This window comes from Pimephales promelas, chromosome 15, assembly GCF_988280905.1.
Source record: "Pimephales promelas chromosome 15, fPimPro1.hap1.1, whole genome shotgun sequence".
In the NCBI taxonomy this organism is placed as follows: Eukaryota; Metazoa; Chordata; class Actinopteri; order Cypriniformes; family Leuciscidae; genus Pimephales; species Pimephales promelas.
Genome location: NC_142783.1, coordinates 33,531,781 through 33,557,662, shown reverse-complemented (window position 1 = coordinate 33,557,662; position 25,882 = coordinate 33,531,781). Strand labels below are relative to the sequence as shown.

Sequence of the window (25,882 nt, the reverse complement as noted above, 5' to 3'; positions counted from 1 at the left end):
ACTTTTTAAGATTAACTTCCACAAGTTTTACAGGTCTGTGAAGCACAATTTTAAAGGTCCCTGATATTTTCAAATTTAATATTACAATATTTATTTAGTTTCTCAAACAAATGGACAGCTAAAAAGCCTTTTTTCCTATTCATTATGTCTGAACGGCATCATAAATGCAGTTAGTTCTAATGCAAGTATACTCTTAGAAGAAAGGGTTCTATATAGAACTTTAAAAGGTTCTATCAGCGCTACATATTTGGAACCCCTAAAAGGTTCTATCAGTGCTACATATTTGGAACCCATAAAAGGTTCTATACACTCTTAAAAAAGGGTTCCTCTGGGTTCTATATAGAACCCTGGGGTTCCATACTTGGCCAATAGAACCTTTTACCAAAAAAATGGTTCTAACCATTTTGGAGTTCCATATATGAAGCGGGGGATGGAACCATTTCTGATTCTAAATAGAACCATTTCTTCTAAGAGTGAATAGTAAGTAAACACCTATAACAATTTCTTAAGAAAATACAAAAATGTAGCCCAGCTATTTTTCTGCACAGTTACACATGAATGTATGCTTTTGAAACCCGCCAAGTAATGTTAAACTAAATGTTTTTTGGAGTGCCCACAACTCTGTCAAAGTCCAGCATGTGTCATACAGCGAGTGGTGATATAGACGCCCACAGAACCTTATATCCTTGATTAAACCCAACGGTTTAGGCCGCAAAAAAACCCCACAATGCAGGTGCCTGCCATGCGTTATTAAGCTCAAATAGTTTCCAGACCTGTGGACAGTTTGTTATCTGAAACAGTCCGTTCTGTAGTAAGATCACAAATGTGTAGCAGGTTGAAAAAACATCTAAAAGGTTCAAGCTCCAGTTCATTCAGAATGACGCATTTATGTTCAGTTAAGATATGTTTTTACATGTGTTGCATGGTATTTTTCATACCTGCAATCTTCATAACTAAAATGAGCTGCAAATTATGAAACTTTAAATGTCTTTTTTTTTTTTCAGTTCCTACACTTTCTGACCAAAACTTTTTTTGTTTCTGTGATTGTGCTGGGTAAGTATTAAAAAAGAGCAACTTTAATATTTTATGAGTATAACTAAAAGTATGGGTATTCTTTATTGAAACGTTTAAAGATTTCATTCAAGTAAGACACATTCAAGTACACAAGCAATAAAGCCTAAGAAATTACTGTATATGACTATAGACAAACATTAATGCATGCATGCATGTATGTATATATATATATATTGCATATTTAATTTTGCACTTAGAGTTAGAGCAATAGCCCATTCAATGAAGCAAAACTAAAAATATGCATATAGAAAATTTGTTTAGACTTTTTAAGATTTTATTAGTCAGAAACTCTATGCAAGTGCACAAGGGCTGTGTCCGTAATCGCATACGTCTGCTATATAGTAGATGGAAATACAGTATGTGATAAAAGTAGTACGCTGGTAAATACATATACTTAAAGTTAATTTTTTGAGGTAAAGTTCAAGTAAATTTTTAAGTATACTTTATGCAAGTATATTAATATTAATGTAATAGTGGTGTACTTGTAAGCATACTATCTAAATAAAGCTTGGGACTAATTTGGCACACTTTTTAGTGTATTTTTAAGTATACTTAAAGTGTAGCAGTAGTAAACTTTGAATATACAACTAGTTTTTACAAACATTTTTCATTTGTACTGCAATATACTACAAGTGAACTTATATAGGTATATTGATAGTTTACTAGTCACATTATTTTCGTTTGTGAAAGCACACTTCACTCTCAGTAGAAGACTACTTCGATTCTAGTGCCTCTTGTGGCAACACTGAAAATGCAATTTGTTATTTTTTTTTAATATTTAATTTTGCACTCCTGCAAATATATTTGATGAAAATATATAGGGTATATCATTTGAATTTGAATTTATTTTTATTTGATCAGGGACAATGCACAAAAAAATCATTAATCTAAGAAAGAAGAGATGACATGTGCCAGGTTATAGCAAAAAAAAGGCTAGTTTCCGCCTGCAGTCCCTGGACAGGTTGATGGTATACTTACAACAATTAAAAATTATATACAAAAATATTATACACAGTTGATTCGAACACAGAAGCATCACTTTACTCATATCATATAACACTCATCATAGCCACGTCTTAATTAATTCTCGTGTTGTTGTGAACCGTGGTCATAATCGCTTCGATTTAACTAAAACAAATGATTATCCCGTGGCCACGATTTAGTAAAGATGCACTGACATATTAGTAATTCTTGGGAATGAATTGTTCATTTATGCCATGTGTGAGGCTCAGTAAAAAAAAGAACAATACACAGCCAATTTAACATTTTAGAGATGAGCATAACTAAAAAAAAATAAGTTTCCCAGAAGTTTTAGTGAAAATACAAAACCATACGTCTATTTGTAAACACTTTGAGAATTACATTGCATTGCATATTTGACACGGGCCCCATTTTTCATGACAGCTGCGAGATCTGTGCATGTTCACTGTCCAGGCTGCACTATCAGCACAATCGCTTTGTTAACAGGATGTTTATAAATCTTTCATTTGCGAGCAGAAATCCAGCCCAGCTCGGAGGTCGACCTAAAAACTAATTGAGCGTTGAGCATGGTTGTTCTCACAGCGCAAGACGTGTTAGGAAGTCGAGGTCAGAGGTCATGCTGACACATTGTCCGCCCCCAGTGTGAACATAAACATTTTAGAAAGCCTTTTGACCAAATTAACGGCTCTTATGAAAGCAGCGAGTTCAGACAGAGATGCGTCTGTGTGGCCGAGAGGTCTCGGGAGGAATTCGCTGGACTTTAGCATGCGAGATGTTTGCTTCGGACACAGGATGCTTGTGAAATGCTTTTTGGATAGACTCTCAACAGAAGCTGTTGCAACTGTGCGCCGCTGACGGCCAAAGCCTCCTGTCATTGTTTTACAAGCGGACTAACAGTCACTTATCTGGTGGAAAAGAGTTCGATTCAGCAATAGCTCAGGCACTTAAGTGCTTCAAGTCGACACCGCTTCTAAACTTTCTAAATGCATATTTCTACTTGTGTTGGGATTAGCATCAGCGCATTATATTACAAGGACAAACGTTTTTTTGTTTTCTTTAATAATTTCTTCACAATGCCCTCTTACTTTTAACTCTTTTAAAAATCAAAAATCTTTAAACAATATGCATACACAATGTAGGTGATTTCCCCATTATGTCGTATAAATCTGTACACACACACATACACACACACAAAGTAGGTGATTTCATTTGGTCCCCAAAATGTAATATAAATCTGTTCACACACACCCACACACTAAGAAGAATTAATCATCAAAGAAAAATAATAATAATAATAATAATATCCCCTATAGCGAAGAAATAAAAATGCACTTTAAAAAACAAAACCTAGCCAATTAAATACTTTTAGACATGATAATAACTAACAATGTACATGTCAATTTCAATTACTTTTTTATGATTTGATTTACTTCAACAAGTTTATCAGGCCTGTCAACTTTCTTAACGGTCAACTTTATTAAAGTTTTGAACTTTTACTGCGGCATAATGCATATTAATGGATAAATGGTGCATTTTATAATGCTTTCTCTCTATATAGTATGATGCTATCTATCTATCTATCTATCTATCTCTATATACTGTATATATCCATCCATCCATCCATCTATCTATCTAGCTCTATATACTGTATCTATCTATCTATCTATCTATCTATCTATCTATCTATCTATCTATCTATCTATCTATCTATCTACTGTATCTATCTATCTATCTATCTATCTATCTATCTACTGTATCTATCTATCTATCTATCTATCTATCTATCTATCTCTATATACTGTATCTATCTATCTATACTGTATCTATCTATATATCTATCTATCTATCTGTCTGTCTAAATCTATCCATCTATCAATCTATATATACTATATATACTGTATCTATCTATATATACTGTGTCTATCTATATATACTGTGTATATATCTATCTATACTGTACACTGTAAAAAATAATCCTGTAAAAAAACTGTAAACTACTGGCAGCTGTGGTTGCCAGCATTATACCGTAAAAATACTGTGTGTTACTGTTTTTTTAAATTAACAGCTAAATACCGTATATTCATCTACAGTACAAAACTTTAATTTAACAGCTCTATGCTCGAACACAAAAACAGTAACACACCGTATAGTTACGGTACGATGCTGGCAACCACAGCTGCCAGTAGTTTACCGTTTTTTTACTGGATTATTTTTTACAGTCTATCTATCGCTATATACTGTATCTATCTATCTATACTGTATCTATCTATATATCTATCTATCTGTCTGTCTAAATCTATCCATCTATCAATCTATATATACTGTGTCTATCTATATATACTGTATATATCTATCTATCTATCTATCTATCTATCTATCTATCTATCTATCTATCTATCTATCTATCTCTATATACTGTATCTATCTAACTATACTGTATCTATCTATACTGTCTCTATCTATATATCTATCTGTCTGTCTAAATCTATCCATCTATCAATCTATATATACTGTATCTATATATACTGTATCTATCTATATATACTGTGTCTATCTATTTATACTGTATCTATCTATACTGTATCTATATATCTATCTATCTATCTCTATATACTGTATCTATCTAACTATACTGTATCTATCTATATATCTATCTATCTGATTGTCTAAATCTATCCATCTATCAATCTATATATACTGTATCTATATATACTGTATCTATCTACATATACTGTGTCTATCTATACTGTATATATCTATCTATACTGTATCTATATATCTATCTATCTCTATATACTGTATCTATCTATCTATCTATCTATCTATCTATCTATCTATAGTATACTGTATCTATCTATACTTTATCTATCTATCTATCTATCTATCTATCTATCTATCTATCTATCTATCTATCTATACTGTATCTATCTATATATACTCTATCTATCTATCTATCTATCTATCTATCTATCTATCTATCTATCTATCTATCTATACTGTATCTATCTATATATACTCTATCTATCTATCTATATTCCAGTTCATTGCTTCTGAAACTTCAAGTAAATTGCCTCCCTTTAGTTGGGATCCGCCCACATGTATTTGTCTGAGAGGCGTGACTCATACAGTACTAATGATATACAACGTGAGTGTCCGTTAAACACACACACGACTCTGATTCACTACAATTAACAGTTTCGCCTTATTTCACAATTGGATTTGTAAACATGTCTGTGCCGTATCTAATGCTGCAGGCCTCCAGAGCAGAAAAGCACGTTTGGCTGTTTGTAAAAAAAAAAAAAAAAAAAAAAAAAAAAGAGTTTTGGAAAAAATGACAACAAATCTGAGGTGAACAGGAAATGACACACACTTCAAACTACAGTTAGACACGCACAATGACATCATAAGTCCCTTAAAATGAAAGTGTTTGAGAAAACAACATTCCCAGACAAGCTCTTGACAGGAAAAACAAGAAACAAAAAAATCTGAACGCGGATCCACAACAGAACCGGAACACAATACAACGCTGAATAAAGTCGTAGTTTTTGTTATTTTTGGAGCAAAATGTATTTCTGATGCTTCAAAACATCATAACTAAACCCACTGATGTCACATGGACTACTTTGATGATGTCTTTATTAACTTTCTGGACAAGGACAGTATACCGTACACACAATTCCAATGAAGCTCTCGGACTAAATCTAAAATATCTTAAACTGTGTTCTGAAGATGAACGGAGGTCTGACGGGCTTGGGACGACATGAGGGAGAGTCATTAATGACATCATTTTCATTTTTTTGTTGAACCCTTTAAGACTACACTCTTAGAAGAAATGGTTCCATCCCCCGCTTCATATATGGAACTCCAAAATGGTTCTATATAGAACCTTTTTTTTTTTGGTAAAAGGTTCTATTGGCCAAGTATGGAACCCCAGGGTTCTATATAGAACCCAGAGGAACCCTTTTTTAAGAGCGTATAGAACCTTTTAGTAGTTCCAAATATGTAGCGCTGATAGAACCTTTTAAGGTTCTATATAGAACCTTTTCTTCTAAGAGTGTAGTCACTATACCATCATCATTCAGTAGGCTACTCAATCTCAGTAGTAATTGAATAATCTTTTTCAGTTTCGGTTCTCATGACGGACTTCAGTCTGTATGTCCTCAGCAGTGGCGGTCCAGTCGGTGCCGGCCGAGTATGTCAGGGACATGTGGGGACAGACTTGACTTCCTCGCACACGCTGACTTTATTAAAGGCGTTTGACCGCGGCACGCTGCACTTCTCTTATTGTGATGCAGCAGCCTACATTAGCTGGGCTTTCATGTGGCCGAGTGTGTTCAGCACATGACCGAACGGACTCAAACGCTGCACACACTTGGCACGTCGGCTGATCAGTCAGTGCCCTATTTTAGAAACTCAGATTAAAGGTTTCTGTTTGTCTTTGGTTACTTCCAAGTTATTATAGGCTGACTATGACCTTGGCATATTCTAAATTAAAAAGGTTATGTCATGCGTTGAGTGTAAAGGCATATAATCTTCTCCCTCTTTGCTCTTTCTTTTTGTTTTTTCTCCATCCAGTCAATCACATCCATATAATCGGCGAGGCTGCAGTCAGAGGAAAAAGTGAATCAAACTCAATTACACAGATCTCAGGATTACTATCATCTTTAGTAGTAGTTGTACGAGTGTTGTTTTGTAGTAATGCCTGGAGCGAGAGCGGATGGACAACACAAGACTTCAATGTACAACTAGAATTAAAAATGAAACTAGACTTTTGACATTTTTCTAAGGAAAATACTGTATAAGTGCATACTGTTTAATCAAGGAAGATCAAGTAATCAAGCTAACGATGTGAATGGGCCTTTAGTTGTGCAAACAGCAATCAAAGTAAAACAAAAAAATATATACAAAAATACGATTCGCGTTCACAAGTCACACGAGTTGTCCAGATGTTGTTTACGTCGCAGTGTCTGGCGAGACATTAGTCGCAGAACAACAGCAAAAGCCTCAGATCAGAGATAAATACACAAATACACTTCAATCGTCATTCCGTCTGTGTATCAGTGCTGTTATTGTTCATTAAAACCATCTCGAAAATTGTCGGTAATTGAAATGAAGCAGAAATTAGATATTAAAATATTAGAAGAAAAACTTGAAATTAAAAAACTTGAACGAAATGTTGAGTTTACGTTAAGTTTAATTTGAAGTACTAAAATTAATATAAAATAAAAATTAAGTAAAGCTATATATATATATATATATATATATATATATATGCACACACATCAAAATGACTAAAAATAAATAAAATAAAACCTGAAATCAATATATTAATAAATGTAAATAATATAGGGCTGTCAAACAATTAATCACGATTAATCGCATCCAAAATAAAAGTTTGTGTTTACTGTTTACATAATATATGTGGGTGCACTGTGTGTAAGTATTTTGTATATATATATATATATATATATATATATACACACGCATGTATATTTAAGAAAAAAAGTCATTTATATATAAAATATTTATATATAATATAAATTATATATACATCTATATACAGTATACACATGACAATATTTCTTAAATATATACAAGCATGTGTTTGTGTGTGTGTGTGTGTGTGTGTATATATATATATATATATATATATATATATATGAAGAGTTCAGATGCAAAAGCCTCTAAATGCCATTTGAAATTTTCTTCTAAAATGACCATTTTTTATCAAGCTTGTATATTTAAGTTCAGTAATTTCACTTAAATGACAATTAATAGGTAATCTTCATTGCCATTTAAGTGAAATTACTGAACTTAAATATACAAGCTTGATAAAAATGATCATTTTAGAAGAAAATTTCAAATGGCACTTAGAGGCTTTTGCATCTGAACTCTTCATATATATATACATATATATATACACAGTGCACCCACATATATTATGTAAACACAAACTTTTATTTTGGATGCGATTAATTGCGATTAATCATTTGACAGCCCTAAAATAATACTAAAATAACTGCATATAATTTGAATGCAACTTAATTCATTTAATCGCCACTCAAAATTGTTGTGCAAACAGCAGATTTAAACAAAAAAGTAAAAAATTATACATAACATATTTAACTTATTGATATAATAACAAAAATAAAATACTTATTTCTAATGTCTTAAAGTGCGACTTAAACTTAAATAGTTCATCTAAAAATTTACCATACAATAAAAGTCAACAGTGTCCAGTACTTTTTGGACCCCATTGACTTTCATTGCGTAGAATTTTTTTGGGTGAAAAATCCCTTTTAAAACGACTATTATCTTTTTTTAGTCCCCACATGATCCCAGAATATAAATCTTTCTATGAACTGTCCAAAAGGCCTCTGCGTAATGAAATATTAGCTGTTAACCCGTAAACTGTCTGTCTGGCCATACGCTTCCACTTCTTCATTAAGATCAATGACTTTTCTGTTCCCCCGCGACCGTAGAGCTAATTCAGATCTCCACTAATGACCAGTCGCTCCGCGCAATCAGTTTAGACGTTTGGACAAGCAGAATAAATCCATTGTGTGCGTTTAAAGAAACACTTCTCAATCCGGCACGACATTCTCAGCGTCTGGAGTGAAATGACCCTCATGCCTGTTGATTGGATTTGTTCGGCTGTGATCAAAATCCTTTCAGTTGAACAAATCTGCTTATTTTTAAACCTCTAAACCCTTCGCTTGCTTGTGAAAAACGAGCAACACAATAGTTCACTTTTACCAAGGCATGATGAAATACTGCTGCACTTTGCAATCTACGCGGCGTGCATATCCTTTCTTTCCGATGCATTCTTGCGTCTCGGAAAGCAAATTAAAAATAACAGGATTAACCGTCTTTTTTTCGGAATTCCTGCGAGCGGCCCATGTGTTCATGCTCAGGCTCGAGGTAAACATTAGTAAACACGTCAGCTAATCAATTTCATGGAGAGGATATGACAACGATCTCCAGCTGTGTCTGCAGGGTGTCCGACTGCGCAGTTACGGGACTCGCCCTCAAAACTTCCCGATGTCGCATTAAATGCATAATCATTCATTTCACGGAGCAGCCAAAAGTTTCCAGGCTTGTTTTCGTTGGTCCTGCCCCTTAAACTCACCGTCAAACTTTTTTAAGAAGTGACAAGCATCATGGACAAGCTCAGTGTTCAAGTCTGTCATCCATTATCCAATACCGTAGCGACTGTAAGAAACACTAAATACTTAACAGGCCGCTGTAATTGTGCTGCGCACTGCCTCTCGGGGCAGATGTAATTAAGTGAGCCAAGTAAGAGCTAGTAAAACAGTAGGCCCAGATGGAAGCTCCATAACTCACTCAAGTGCACCATTAAAACGTTGCAGAAACAAGAAACTTAAAGCATTTAGAATTATTACGACTTCCTTAGGAAAGGAAATGACGATTAACAGACTCTTGAAGGGCTTGAATCAGAGCTTAAACAACAACACCCCGACATATGCACAAAAAAAACACATTTTTTGCAACTTGTGAAATATAATATGCATTCGGAGTCGGACACAGGATGCATGCAAGTTAGCTGATGTTTTAAGAGTCATTGTAATAAGTCAAGGCCAAATAATGCAATGATTATTGGACCTGAAACTAGAGCCAGACCGATATATCGGCCGATATTTGGCATTTTCCAAATTATCGGTATCGGCAGTTATAATGGCCGATAAATTAATATTTCAAAAATAAAATAAAAACGGACGAAACACGCTTGAAGCATGTCATGAGAGTTGGAGTTTTATAGTTTGTCCACCAGAGGGCGCTCTATACCGTTCCTGTTGGCAACACTCGTTGAGTTGGTCACGATACATATATTGCTTGAATAGCAATTAAAAGATCATCCCCATCAGTTCTCTTAACTCAAATAAGCATGACAAAATGTGTGCAATTTGCAGTATGACATTATCCATTAATAAATGATGGCTCATCATAGACTAGCTAACCTGTTGTGACAATAAAAGAAACAAGTTTCTTTTTAAAATGCATTAGCATATTATTTTAGTTAAAATTCATAAATAACTACAAATAACTAATGTTAGGGAAACCTGTTAATGTTGTGTTGCGCGTTTCTGGAAAAAAATATATAAATAAATATCGGCCGATATATCGAAATATCGGATTTTAAAACCCAAAAATATTTGTATCGGTATCGGCCTTCAAAATCCTTTATCGGTCGGGCTCTACCTGAAACTATAGGATTGAGTTCAGGTCGATTGGGATACCAACGCATTTTCATCCTAGGGCGTCATATAGGTGACGTTTTTGACATCCGACGCACATGGCACCCTTTAGCGTCAATATAACACGCTTCGATTTAGGTCTAGGGTAGGGTTAGGGTTAGACCACTTCTGGCCCATATATATATGCGTTTCATATAGACGCTAAAGGGTGCCATGTGCGTCGAATGTAGACGCAATGTCAAAAGCGTCAGTCAATGATGCCTTGACCGGGCTGTTTTCCCCAGTCATCTCAATGGGAAGCAAAGAGTGTCCCAATCAACCTCGATTCATTCCTACTGTAGGTATACATTCTCAAATTCAAGGTATTGCATTTTATAATGTTTCGCCACATGGGGGTGATATAGGTGCACCACTGTTGGTCTTGGCAGAGCAACATGGCGATATCGTCCTTTTGGCTCGCTTAGTTGGGGTTATTTAATATTTAATATTTAACAATATTATTGATCTGTGTTGTACTACTTTCATGTTATCACTGTGAAGCTGCTTTGATACAATCTGTATTGTGAAAAGCGCTATATAAATAAATGTGACTTGACTTGACTTATTCTTAATTGCGTGTTGCAGTTTCGTTTCGAAAGTGATTCCAACGCTGGGTTTTTAGGCACCGTGAAAGTGGTTTGGCTTTTAGCAGTGTTCATCGCCATAGTAACTTACGCTCCACGGCTAACCGGTCCAGGGGGGATGCACACCGAACTTGGACCAATCAGCTGTGAGCAGAGTGTCACATGTCTGATGTGATAAAGTCACTCCACCTGTTTCTACTTCAAATTAAAGGTCACTATAGCAAATGCTTTATTAAGACAAAATCATCGGGCTTTCAGTAATGCTTATTTAGAATAATTATTTTTTTATGATTTAGATATTATTTATGTAATTATTATATCCTAAATCGATCACACATGTAAAGATTTTGTTTATCAATTATTATTATGCAGTTTAAATGCATAATTATATAAAGGTAATATAAATACGCTTTAGAATCAATAACTAAATATATATATATATATATATATATATACTCTCAGAAAAAAAAGGAACAAAAGCTGTCACTGGGGCTGTACCTTTTCAAAAGGTACACTTTTGTACCCAAAGGCTGCATATTGGTACCTATTAGTGGTACATATTAGCACCTAAAATGTACATATTAACACCTAAAGTGTACATTACCACCTAAAATGGGCATATTAGCTCATGAAATGGAGATATTAGCACCTGAAATGTACATATTAACACTTAAATTGTACATAGTAGAACCTAAAATTGACATATTAGCTCCTGAAATGGACATATTAGCACCTAAAATGTACATATTAACACTTAAAATGTACTTATTAGCACCTGAAATGTACATATTAACACATAAAATGTACATATTAGCACCTAAATTTTACATATATTACTTAAAATGTACATATTAGCACCTAAAATGTACATATTAACACATAAAATGTATTAGCACCTAAATTTTACATATTACTTAAAATGTACATATTAGCACCTAAAATGTATACTTTTTAGCACATAAAATGTACATATTAACACCTAAAATGTACATATTAGCACTTAAATTTTACATATTACTTAAAATGTACATATTAACACCTAAAATGGACAAAAGTTTACCTTTCGAAAAGGTACAGCCCCAGTGACAGCTTTTGAAAACAACTTAATTTGCTTCTCAAGTTAATGTATCTTGATTTAAATGTTTTATTTGTACCAGAAAACAAGAGTGTCCATCTATATCCAGTCATCTATAGCCACTTCATTAATTCTCCACAATCAGACAGTTGATTTAAATCCACGGGCTCATCCAGGAAACAAATAAGAATAATAAGCGTTCAGCCAAAACCACTAACGGCAAAGCCTAAAGTGGCACTAAACGTTCTCCTCTATGCAAATTACAGCACTGATTTATCTTTTAACACTTGAATGGAAGGCTTTTGGAAAATCTGCATCACCACCACCACCCAGGGAAACCGATCCCGCCCCTCCCAGCTGCCTCTGGACGTCCCGTAATGAGGCACAAAGACAGGGTGTAAGATACTTGCATTCTTCCCAGGGGCAACTCCAGCTGGGAGCTTGACACTAATGCAAAACCCACAGCCGAGAGACTGACATCTCCGCCAACTCTGCTAATATTAAAGCCCTTTGAAACCAGGCCCTGTTTTAATGGGCTGGATGACAGGGGAGTAGCCTCCGAAGGCTTTATACCTGGACGAGCGCAGGAGATAATTAGACCTTAGTCACAGACGCTTTTGATAGCACTTTAATAAGCCTTTATGCTTCATCGTTTTTTTAGTGCACGATAATAATTAAAGGTGAAATCAGACTGCGGGTTGGAACGGTCAATATTTTGGCGGTGACGTCACCGAAGCATCATCGTGCAATAGTTCATGATGACGTAACGTGTTGAAGAGCACATGTACTGGAGAAATACCTCTTGCATGAATGGAGAGATCTGCATTGGAGAATTTGTCATGCGCTAATAATAACTGAGATTGATTTCCAAATCTGTAAACTCCAAAGTCAACTTTGACATATTTGCGAGAGAAAAAGAAATGCAGGGCGGGGTTTGATTTGATTGGAGGACTGGAAACTATAAGAGAGCTGAGGTCAGCCGAAAAGTGCCGGTTATGATGTATTGGTTTATGTCAAGGTGTCATAACAAAGACATCTCAAACAATGTCATATTTGCATTAAAAATGTCATTACACTCTAAAAAAAGCTGGGTTGTTTTAACCCAATTTTGGGTAAAATACGGACAAACCCAAACGTTGGGTTAAAAATGTAATTAAAAAAATTAACCCAATGGCTGGGTTTGTCCATATTTTACCCAAAATTGGGTTAAAACAACCCAGCATTTAGCGAATGACACTTAATGACAGTTGTCACAAACATGCATGATTAAGAAGGTGTCATGTCAGTCTTAAGCACACCCCTTCAAGTAAAGTGTTACCCAATAAGGGTTAAAAAAAACACAAGAAGGTTATAACTGGTGTGTTTTATGTCATAGATCAAAACTGTGAAAATATTTAGGGGCTTTAGACTTTGTTTCAGGCGATTTAGCAAAAACCCATTCAAAAATCCCATAGACTGTAGGGCGAGGCATAGATATATACACTAGACGTCACCTTGGGGTTCTAAGCATGCGTCAAAACCGCCGCCATCTTGGAACAGGGGTCTTGTCAAAGGAAGTAGCTAGGTGACGCTGCTATCTCTGCCTTTACTTTGAATTCATTGATGGTGGCGGACTTTTGTGCAGCGTATGATGTTCACGGATGAAATCTGAACTAGGAAGAATGTTAAAAAAATAAAATAAAATAAAAAAATCTTTCTGGAATCAATGATAAATACATGTCTGACCGTTGGAACAAACCAAAAAAAACAAGAAAAATCGCATTCATGATGATTTATAGTGATTTTATTTCCATTAGACCTGTGTCTACTACATTGACGCTGATGCATTAAAGTGGAGGGGCTCCCCTGTTTCAAGATGGCGGCTCTATTGACGCATTCGTTCCAATGAACTGCCGTAGCCAAGGTATATGCCTAGTGTATATTTCTATGGGAAGTAGCTAGGTGACGCTGCTATCTCTGCCTTTACTTTGAATTAGACCCGGACCGATAAAGGATTTTGAAGGCCGATACCGATACAAATATTTTGGGGTTATAAAATCCGATATTCCGATATATCGGCCGATATATATTTTTTTATTAAATATTGTTGGATTTCACACACGTGTAAAAGAAAAGCTAACTTTTCTGCACAAGATACGTTTGATACTTTTTCTCTATGTCTAAATGTTCACTCCTCGCAAGTCTAACTTACATTTTACAATGCAGGGACTGTAACTAGAGATATGCTAGTTATAAATACAGTAATAATTACTTTATTTAGGCAGAAAAAGTTCATTGTGGTTTCCAAGCTCATTAATTAACGTTAGCGGTCTTCCACTGATGATAGTGGCATTAGCTTGCTTTGTGGTTATCTAGTCTATGATGAGCCATAATTTAGCAATAGATAACATCATACTGCAAATTGTAAAACATACATTTTCAATATAACAGGCCAAGGAGAGATGATTAAAGCGTGTTTCGTCCGTTTTTAATTTATTTTTTAAATATTAATTTATCGGCCATTATAACTGCCGATACCGATATATTGGAAAATGCCTAATATCTGCCGGCCGATATATCGGTCTGGCTCTACTTTGAATTCATTGATGGTGTTCACGGATGAAATCTGAACTAGGAAGAATGTTTTTAAATTTTTTTTTTTTCTGGAATCAATGATAAAAACATGAATACACCAAAAAACAAGAAAAATCGCATTCATGAGGATTTATGGTGATTTTATTTCCGTTAGACCTGTGTCAACATTGACGCTGATGCATTAAAGTGGAGGGGCTCCCCTGTTTCAAGATGGCGGCTCTATTGACGCATTCGTTCCAATGAACTGCCGTAGCCAAGGTGACGTCTAGTGTATATGTCTATGAGGGCGAGGGAACCGGGAGTGCTAAAATGCTAACTCACTTCAGTGTTTTGGCCTACAAAGTGACGTGATAACTTTGCCACTCTATTGGAGCAAGTTATTTTATTCTGAATGATGATGAAACAATCGATTTTTAAATTTTGGAATAAGGTGCACTTATGAATCATTCACAGTAAAACCAGAAACATGCATGCATTTTGTGTTTAAACCTTATAATTGGAAGGCCCGGGCAGAAGAAATGACAGGTGCTGCATGCATTCTGGAAAAAGTTTGGCATGTGCAAAATGCAGGAAAGCATGACTCAAGAAAACCTAAATGAGACGAGCTAAATTCAGCTCTCGTATTGCACGGTTTGAAGAGCTGATCGCACACGTCGAAGCGGTCGGCACACAAGTATTTATATCGGCCTGTGTTTTGTTTCAAGTCAGATGGACTAATGGTTGCCATCTGCTGGTGAGACCCAGTGGAAGCAAAGCATGTATTTACACAAAATAAATCTCCACGGAGACAGCCAACTGCACATGAAATTACAGGTCTGAATGTACAGCACGACAGCTGAGTGTCAGAGCGAGAGGAACCGGTGTGTGTTTGTTATGGTGGTGGAGGAGGGTTCCTGTTGCTAGCCGATCGGATCCTTTGAGGCCCTTTCGAAAACGAGGATAACGTTATGCTTTCTCTGCGATTTTCACAAAGCCAGCGTGTCCAGAGTTTGACAGTGACAAAAAAGTCCTAGAATATAATTTGTTTAGGTTCCCATGGTTGCTCCGTGACCTCAGATGTTTATGTTGGAAAGGGAAACTGACAGCTTTAGAAGCACTCGTCTGAGCGCACGAGGCATTTCGGCCTTCGAGTGTGTGATGCGCAAGCTGACGCGTCACAAACGTCTTCACGTGAAAGTGGCCATGAATCATCTACTCTGTTATCTTTGCACAGCTGCACTGAATGATCATGGCAGGTTGCGATCAAGCTTTTTTTCATCATGAAACTGCACATCTTTTCAAATTAAACATAGAATTTCAGGATGCATGCAGCAGAATTAGATTAAAAGTCTGAGACCACAATGAAAATGATGTAAAAATAGAAATATTATGACATAAAATTAAGATTTATTGGTCACTAATACAATAGGGTGACACTGGCCATAACATTTTTTTTGGAGATAATATAATTTATAGAAATTATATATTAAAAAAAAATATTTGTATTTATTTCAGTAATAAAGCTATACTTAAAAATAATTAATTTGCAATAATGATTGATACAATCATTACATAAATTGAATTAAAACCTGATAATTTTTGAATATTAATAAAAATAAGGCATAAAATGAATAATACATATTTGAGATTTTTTAGGTCAGTAATGCAATAAATAAATGTGTGACATTGACCGTATTCAACTCTTTTTACTCATTTATTTGATAGGAAAAAATGGGGAAAAAATGTTTTAAAGCATTCAAATAATGTAATATGGTGATAATATAAAGTTATTTAGGAAAAAAAAAGTTAAATAAATGTTCTGGAATCTATTAGCATTCCCAAATAAATTAAACCCATGGAAATTGTAAGATATAAATAGAATAATAATAATAAAAAAATAAATATTATGGCCTAATATGAATACTATTTAAGTTTTCTAGCTCAGTAATAAAATACATTTGTGAAAGTGGCCACATTAACTATTTTCACTCATTTAATTTATAATAGAAAATATATATATATATAAATAAAATATTTTCAAGCATTTCAATAATTGAATAGGGTAACTATATTAAACGATTAATTTAAAAAAGTGCGACAGTCCAAAAAAAGTCCACAGCCGATATCACTCTCACACACACTCACACTCACACACACACACACACAGCAACGATGCAGATGTGTTGAAGCACATTCTGTCCACAGACACGATGGCACATCAAAGAGAAGGAACTCTTGAGTGAGTTCAGCTGAAGGGCGTGTTCAATGAGCAAACAGGCCTTTTTGACTCATACACAGGGTGGTATTTGAGGATTTATGCGTAAGAATAGTCAAATGACACGGTAAGAGCTCATCACCCGGCTGTGTCACTGTGGTTGGGGAATTTCCTCTGTAATTACCTGAGTGATCCCTCTGCACCTGGACACGACGCTGAACAAACCCACGGCTTTACTCTGACCGCTGGAATGTAAACACACTTCCTCTACAAGGCGCGAGGGCCAAACACGTCATAGAAATCAATAAGTCACGTGATGTCAATAATTGCTAAATAAATGTGTGGTTTACTTTGAGGAAAAACAATGCAGCCATTATTTACTCACCCTCATTCCGAACCCATAAAGATAGTCCTTACGACTTGAATCCATAAAATTTGGTCTCATTTGTGCATTCAAACTTAGCGTGACCTGTACGCGAATGAATGAGATTTGAGAGCAGTTGTGATTTTCACTCAAAACAAATTAACTTTGGGTCTCTTCCTCACTCGAAGCATCATGTTTACATATATAATATAGAAAAATTGCAAAATAGTCCCATGACTGACAGCAGAAGGTCCGGACTCCATCGCAGCTTTCATTGGCCAAGGACCACCCAAAGGCCGTCTGACTGACATGTACAGCAACCAATCACAGTTGAGTGTCATATTTAGGGGCGTGGAAGACAGGCTTTTAGAGTGCTGTGTGAAGGAATTACTTTTTAAAATACAGCATTTGATCCTATTGTCACAGCTGTAAACATTATAGCTTTCTTCTTCCATGATATGAGGGGGTTTGGCGAGATGGTCCTCACTGCGGAACATGAAATCCATGGGGAGGAGTCGGATCCAGATCCAACTCCTCCCACCTTACATACACCTAAACCTAACCAACTCCGCCCCCTGATCCCTAAACCCACCCCTAATCCCTAAACCCAACCCTAATCTTACCCATCTCCACCCCTTGGATCGTGATCCGACTCCTCCCCGTGGATCTCATGTTCTGCATTGAGGTGCTACTGGGTTTGGCAACGGCCTTGTTAAAGAACACGCGTCTCCCGGAAATTCACAATTCAACCAATCAGATGACGACTTTGAAACTCCTGTAAAGTGCGTCAGACATTCAGTCAACGCTTGAGGCGTTGAGACTAACTTAAAAATGATGAACATCACAAGCAAAAACATTCATAATCAATGCCAATTTATTACACAGCAGAGCTGAAATGGTCCTTTTTGTATCATTTTAGAAGAAGATCCAATGTGAACATTCATCGAAAATAAATCACATGGCATGGGTTTAGATCAACGTGAGGATGAGTAAAGAATTTTTGGGGGTAAACTAATCCTTTATTGTTCTTTCCCAACACCACAAGAAAGAAACCAACATAAACCAAGATTCTGCGAGTAGTAAAATGACAACTCGCTCACTTTTTTTTTGGCCAAACTATATTTATTACAAACCTTTCAGGCTCTTTGTGAAGCCGTACGGCTTGCCATTGAGTAAATACACAGTAAAGACTCATTTTGTAGTCTGCATGTCCAGAAATTATGGCGTTGCAACTAAGACAGGACTTGGATGACGGAATATCTCCATTGCACACAGCTGCGCATGAGTCCACGCATTATATTCAAGCAGCGCGCGAACAACACGCTGTAATGCATCATGAGAGAGGAGTTTCCACACTCGCTGGCTCATGCAAAGTTTATACACTTGGGCAATGAAAACAAACAATTAAACGAGCAAGAGTCTAATACCCTCACAGGCATGAACCTATTTTCTGGTGCTGGCTTTGCGAGGACTATTCAAAGTTTAATGTTTGCACGCATATAAATTAACGCGTTGCCTCCTGAAGTAAATAAAAATACCAGCAATTGGCCACTGCCTCTGCAGCACTGCAATTCTGGGTCTATGATTTCCTTGCGCTGTGGTCAGGCCCCTACGGTGCAAATGCAGTCCAGATGAGTTCCTGGTTCACGGTTATGAGCTAAATGAAAGGCTTCAGGACAAATTCCCTCCATCAAACTCGCCCGAAAATCAAGGCCTGCTGGTGTTCCAGCCGAGCCGGTCGCATACACATGTGCAGAGTCGGGTCACGTGACTGTGATACATGCTTGAATTCATGTCTTTTTCGGACCCGGACCGGGTCACTAGTGTAACTATAGCAAAACAAACAGGCTTATCAGTGTTTAAGAGGGAGGAGAAAACACCTCCCCTATCTTTTGTTGTTTATGTCAAAGGTCGTGTGTCCAGTCAAATTGGACAGATGCGATGTTGACAGGTTGTGCGACATGCCCTCATCCTCTAAAACCATGAACACAACTACACAAAATGAAAGTATGATCAATGCAACATTAATTGGTTTGTACAGAACTGAACACAGTGCTTTTTATGAGATGCGTTACTGGCTGCTGGAAGCATCAAAATGACAAAAATAATTTAAAGAAATAATCTAGATCCTGAAGCAAAACCAGGTGAGATTCACTGCATTATTTGCAAAATACATTTTTGTAAAATTTTTTAACACTTTACTTGAAGCCTAAAACATTATGAAGGGATGTACATTGTAATGCATTATGAAATCAAAAGGGAAAATGCATTATATTTGCAGATTACTACTTGAAGTATGTATAATGTTTTATAACTGTGCATACAATTATTATTCAGTGCATTATAAAGTGCATTTGCTTCAAGTAAAGTGTTTTGTTGATGGCAAGCAGTTTTAGAAAACCAGATTATTAACCAAAAGTTATTCTCCATTATGAAAGCTGCAATCATCCTCCAATCATAATGTGGCCTGGCACACGTCAAAGCCGTATTTCCACGTGTTTGGCTGTGAATCACATGTGAAGCAGGTGATTATTATCGTTCGTGCCATCAGAGAGGACGATTCTCTGCACCGGTTCTGTGCTCTTATCTCGGTCATTAAAGCAATCTCCACACCAATTATGAATCATAAAGACGGTGGTGTTGGCCACCTTATCTCTGGAATGCCACAGGAATGCAGGGCATCATAACATCTGCGTGTTGCCATGAGCATTCGATCGGTTTTATCTGCTAACTGAAGACCAGCATGCTCCAGTAACCAATATCATGATAGGGTGCGTCTCTCCCAACATCTGTAAAGCATACAGGCTCATTTGAAGCATCCACGTGCCCTATAGCACAGCGCCATACTGTTACCGACCCCTTAATGAACTCAAACTGTCCGTTTTCAAATAGTTGGACATCAAGGCATTTTTACCAGCGGTGCATAACACGTTACATTTCAGAGAAACCTGCCTGCGCGAGGAAAGCTGTACTTCCCACTGTCCTGCTTTATGATCCATAAGAAAGTCAAGTTGCGACTCCTTTGACGTGTGTTTAACCTCAAGACAACCCAATAAAAGGCTATATTTTCCAGGGCCAAAGTGGAGAATGATTCACACAGGATAAGTAGATGTTGCTAAAGAGCGTGTACTCCTTCAATTTTGGTGCATATAAAACTCTAGATTAGACTACAGTCATATTTTCATCTGATTTTGGCCGTAAAATATCTGATAAAAGCATGTTTATGGAGCAAATGAAAGATTTTTTTGTTGTTGTTTCTGTCAACGCATACATTTTGCATTCTGCACTCTTTATTTTGGGCAACTTAATTACATGGCAATCCTCACGTTTTAAACAACGTCCCTCTAATTAAACACTTCCTAGAGCACCATGTAGTGAATGGCTCTTAATTAGCCAGACTCAATAAGCTGACTTCAGTATAAGACACCTTTACGCTAGCAAAGCATAAGGAAACACAATAGTCATTGTCTCAGTTTCAAGAGCTCATACTGTGGGACTAAACTCACGCCGGCTAATTTCCTGAGCATTCAGTGTCAACTACCTGTCACATTGGTTTGAAATAAGTGCATTCACATTTACTGCTGCGTAACAAAGAGCCATCTCTAAAACACCGGCATGCTCACTGTTTTAATGGAAGTCGGTCTAGTTCGGGCCAATGCCGCTCTAATGGTAACCCTCTAAGTGCTTTCACTGCATTTAATGCGTTATAGGCGAGTAGCTCTTGCATTTTGCATTGCTTGAAGAAACATAGTAACTATTTTTTTCTTTGATTATGCATTCAAAACATGGTAACACTTTACAATGAGGAAACCAACCATTATTAATCTTAATGTTAACCTCGCCATTCACAAATACATTATAGTTGTGTCTGTGTCTATTATTTAATGAACAGTAAAATGCTGGGTTGTTTTAACCCAATTTTGGGTCAAATATGGACAAAAAATTAACCCAATGGCTGGGTTTGTCCATATTTGACCCAAAATTGGGTTAAAACAACCCAGCATTTTTTTTTAGAATGTAATGTTAAAGATTATTAAATAGTGTGATGTTTAGTGCACGATATATCGGCCACCATATCGGTGTCGGACGATATTGTTCATTTTTATGTTATCGTTATCGGCCTGACAATAAAATTTGGCTGATATAATAAAGCTGATAAATAATGAATAACACTTCAGATGCGCACTGTTCAACATGATTGATCTTAATTGTTTGAAATATGATTGGAATCAAAAAGGAAAATATAGTTAAGTGCAAAATGTGCTGTCGTATCGGCTACATGAAATTATAACGAGAACATTTTGGGAAATGGATTTTAATTGTGAGACTTTTGTTTTTGCAATCAGGCTCTCAAAAATTATATTTCGATTTATCGGCCGATATATCGGTTTTCAAATATAAAGAATTATCGGTTATCGGTGCATCCCTAATGCATAATGCCAGACCTTGTTGTAAAGTGCTACCGAAACTATTCTCTATAAGAAGGAGTGCGGTAGAAATAAATACAGAATACGAATGCTTCACGTACATCAGAAAATACCTTAGTTTAACTCTGATTAAAATATTTATTTTCCCAATAGTGAACATAAATATATCTTTATATACTTCTCCAAAATATGTGTTTTACTTTATTATAAATAAAGTTTAGTATTGGGAAAAACAAAGCGTGTGGAGACGTCAGCGGCACCCGCAGCCCTCCACGACCATGTCCTGGTAGTTTTTTAAGATCACCCGCTCGTACTCGTCCAGGTAGAGCAGGGAGACGGGACTCAGGTCCGTGGGGACGCAGCAGGCCCGGGGGATGTTGCTGTTCACCGAGTTCACCAGTGTCTGTACAATAGCGTGGTTGGTGGAGTTCAGGTGGTCCGCCAGCGGGAACGGACACTCGCCCTGGCAGTAAAAGGCGTGGTATCCCGGCGGGGCGACTATCCAGTCGTTCCACCCCACGTCGCTGAAGTCCACGTACAGGGAATGTCTCTTGCAGTTGTGCTTGTGCTTCTTCCGCTGGTTTTTGGGCCTCGCTTGCCGCTTCTCGCGAGAGTGAAGCACGTTCCCCTTGCCGTCGTGGCTGTAGGTCACCAGCAGAGGCCTCATCTGGGGCCACGTGTCCTCCCTGTCGTGCAGGGACCTACTGACCCGGACGTGTCTTTTGGAGTCCTGGTCCGGGTGGACTATTTCCACCACGAAGCCGTGGTTGGGCCGTCCGTCTGCGGTCCACCTCGAGACGGCGGGGCTCACGTCGAAACTCTCCCACTTGCTCAGGCTGTGCTGAACCAGCCTGGTGTCCAGGAGTCTCGTGATGGGTTCCTGAAGGGAACCGGACGGTCTGATGATCTCGTGAACGTTAATGCGGTGGAACCCGTCGCTCGGAGAACTCGCGATCTGCTCTCGGAAAATCCGTAGCTCCGCTGACGTCACGAACTCCTCGCCTGGGATGGAGGTCAGATTGAAGAGGAACCGCTGAGTCGTCTTTCCGCTCGAACTGGACAGATCCTCCGTGGATTCTGGAGGGTAAAAAACAATATATGCAAAGTTTATGGCTGTTTGAATCAAAGCCAGTTCCTATACTGTGACAGGACACTCACTGACAGGATGAGACTTTAACTTAAACTAACACAAGGGGCATTTTCTAGTTTATTTGAATGTCATCTAAGACAATCCATAGGACTATGCACTCAACATGATATGTTAAAAAAGCACCTGCAACTCTACAATGCAAACAAGTAAATAAAAATATACAAAACTATTGTATTTACTCTATACAATGTATAAATAGGTAGGTAGATGAGGACATGTAACCCCTACTGTATATATAGGGGGAATTCAGCCTGATTGGGACACTTTTTAACCATTGAAATGACTTTTGACCAAAAAATGTCCCTTTCAACCTGAATTTACCCCTACACACACACACACACATATTTATTTATTTCCTTATTTATATGTGTGTGTGTGTGTATGTGAGAGTATATATATATATATATATATATATATATTTTTTTTTTTACCCAAATTTTGGTTAAAACAACCCAGCATTTTTTAGAGTGTATATGTGTGTGTATATATATATATATATATGAAGAGTTCAGATGCAAAAGCCTCTAAATGCCAGTTGAAATTTTCTTCTTTAATGATGATTTTTATCAAACTTGTATATTTAAGTTCAGTAATTTCACTTAAATAACAATTAATAGGTAATTATCATTGCCATTAAAGTGAAATTACTGAACTTAAATATACAAGCTTGATAAAAATGATCATTCTAGAAGAAAATTTCAAATGGCACTTAGAGGCTTTTGCATCTGAACTCTTCATATATACTCTAAAAAATGCTGGGTTGTTTTAACCAAAATCTGGGTAAAATATGGACAAACCAAAAAGTTGGGTTAAAAATATAATTAAAAAATGTACAGTTGAAAGTGAAAGTTGAAGTTTTTTAATTACATTTTTAACCCAACATTTGGGTTTGTCCATGTTTGACCCAAATTTGGGTTAAAACAACCCAGCATTTTTTAGAGTGTATATAATAAGAGTGTATTAAATAACCCAATACTGGGTTATTTTAATCCAATTTTGAGTCAAATATGGACAAACCAAGCTGTTGGGTTAAATTTATGAATTGCATTTTTGTTTGTCCATATTTGGTTAAAACAACCCAGCATTATATATATATATATACATACACACATATATATATACACATATACACACACACACACACACACACACACACACACACATATATATATATATATATATATAAGAAAAATGTAGGTGTACAGAAAATGTATTCTCATCAGTCATCATAGGACTTTATACAAATAAACTGCCAATTGCTCATTAAATAGCCAGTAGATAATGCCAGCTCCTGTCAGGAATGAAGGATAAAGCAGATAAGAAAGGACAGAAGGAATTTAGGGAAGGTGGAGAGGAAGAATTCGTGAAGTAAACACTTGCTTACCATCATGATGGAAGCTCCTGATAGTGTTTGCGCGGCTGGCAGATCTCTCCGAGGCTCTCCCCAGTGAACTCTTGGGTCTGTTGCTGTTCTGCTCCGCGTTCACCGAGTGCATCGAGTACAAGTCCATCATGTATTGCGGCACCACCGCAGACCTGCTGGGACTCGGTCTGTGTTTGAGTCCAAACATGCTCAGAAGTCGAAGTTCAAACGCATGTAAGACATCCTGAGACAGAGAGGACCGGCCGATCTGAGGTACGAGTCCACTGGAGCCTCCAAACAACACCTGAGTCACCATCAGAACCATCAGAGCGCCAACGGAGACCATGATCACTCTAAAGCTGACAGATCAGAGACGAACGAGATCAGATGGGCTCGGGCCAGGAGAGGGGAACATATTCCTTGATTAAGTGAGCCATTGTAAGAGTTTGGAGGATCCTTCGTGCATCAAAGCCACCTTAAGAGCCGCTTTAAGGAGGAACGCAAACCTGCGCTAGATCCATCTGGATAGAAAGTCCATGAGTCCAAGTCTGTCATAATACTAGATTTGCGCTCTTCTTAAAATAACACAAAGACGAACATTCGAACTCTTTTAAATGAGATGGTTTTACGCATCAGCAACGTGTGGCTAAATCGCGCGGTGTATTTGCAATCCTCTCCGTAGGTGTACAAGTGCAGGAGCTGAAGAGACAGTCCAGATAAAGTTAAAACTCCACACGCGCAGCTGATCTTCTGTTCATGGCATATGGGATGAACAATGAAGCTGCTCCTCTTTTATAATTCCCCGTTTCACTGTGTTCCATCTTCGAGATCACCAAGGAAAAGCTGTTTATCTGGAGAAAACAGTGGGAGATTTCCAGGAGAGCGCCCGCCTCTTTTTACACATATTCTACCGTCACTGCTGTATTAAGACAATGTGTGGGTGCTCTAGCAGATATAAAAGTCCACTTCATTGACAAAACAAAAGTTTCTTCCTTTGCGAAGAGCGCAACGCGTCGCGGCGAGGGTTTGGGTACGTGTGTGTGCTTTACGCGCAGTGCGCAAGTGTGCAACAGCCTCTCTCTCTCTCTCTCTTTCTCTCTCGCTATGTGTCTTTATGTTAACTCTCTGATGTCATGACAGAATTCATCACCTTCAGACATCAAGGGGTCCGTGTGGTCAAATGCTCCTTTGGAGAGCTCAGACATCATCTAATTAAGTAACTTGGGGGAAAAATATGGGAAAGTTCCAGGAATTTATGGGATTTTTCTCCATTACTGTTTATTAAATTTAACGCAACATAAGGCATTAAATCTCTCTTGGACATTTTAATCAGTCCTCACTCTATAACCGATTACCAATAACGATATATTTAGATCAATAGATAAATAAATAAAATAACTTGAATTTAATAATAAAAAAAAAAATAAAAAAAAAACACTCACTATCTAGCGCTCATATTCAGAGCCAGTGCGCCAACTTGTGGAGAACAGAAGTAACGACGTTTGATGTCAAGTAGGAGGGAACGGGGCTAGTTGTCACACTTAAGTCCATTATTATATTCCCAATCCAAGACTGCAAAAATAAGGCAACAAATCTGTAAAATCATAGTTTTATAATTGCATTTTAGGAAACATGACAACTTGCCACAAAATAAATATGTAAAAGGTGAGTGGTGAATAAAACGAATGCTATTGATGAAGAAAGTCTAAAAAAGAAGAACGTTTATTTATAAATATTTTTAACATTACCGATCAAAATTCAGAAAAGAATTCTATTTTGAATAAATGCTGTTCTTCTCAATTTTTTCTTCATCAATGAATCCTGAAAAGTATCACAGGTTC

At 36.9% G+C, this 25,882-nt stretch overlaps 1 protein-coding gene and 1 long non-coding RNA gene across 3 annotated transcripts in view; both read right to left on the bottom strand.

Annotated features, from left to right (window-relative positions):
- Positions 1 to 17,021, bottom strand: part of LOC120464137 (uncharacterized) — a 49,477-nt gene extending 32,456 nt beyond the window's left edge. For both annotated transcript variants that reach the window (XR_005618607.2, XR_016146613.1), the window contains exon 1: positions 16,922 to 17,021. This is a non-coding gene — a long non-coding RNA (uncharacterized LOC120464137). The remainder of the gene's footprint in view (positions 1 to 16,921) is intronic.
- A 4,625-nt stretch (positions 17,022 to 21,646) lies between these two features.
- bmp2a (bone morphogenetic protein 2a) lies at positions 21,647 to 25,311 on the bottom strand. The gene is made up of 2 exons (XM_089120577.1): positions 24,063 to 25,311; positions 21,647 to 22,605 (listed from the first exon to the last, which is right to left on the bottom strand). Exons 1-2 carry the CDS (start codon positions 24,385 to 24,387, stop codon positions 21,779 to 21,781), a joined length of 1,152 nt encoding a protein of 383 aa, XP_088976703.1. The 5' UTR covers positions 24,388 to 25,311; the 3' UTR covers positions 21,647 to 21,778.
- Between the last annotated feature and the right edge of the window lie 571 nt (positions 25,312 to 25,882).

Excerpts from the sequence above, each read along its gene's own strand:
- bmp2a (XM_089120577.1), bottom strand. The coding sequence starts at position 24,387 with ATGGTCTCCGTTGGCGCTCTGATGGTTCTGATGGTGACTCAGGTGTTG. Across the intron at positions 22,606-24,062 it reads CAGGAGCTTCCATCATGATG|AATCCACGGAGGATCTGTCC; the intron begins GTAAGCAAGTGT and ends TTTACCCTCCAG.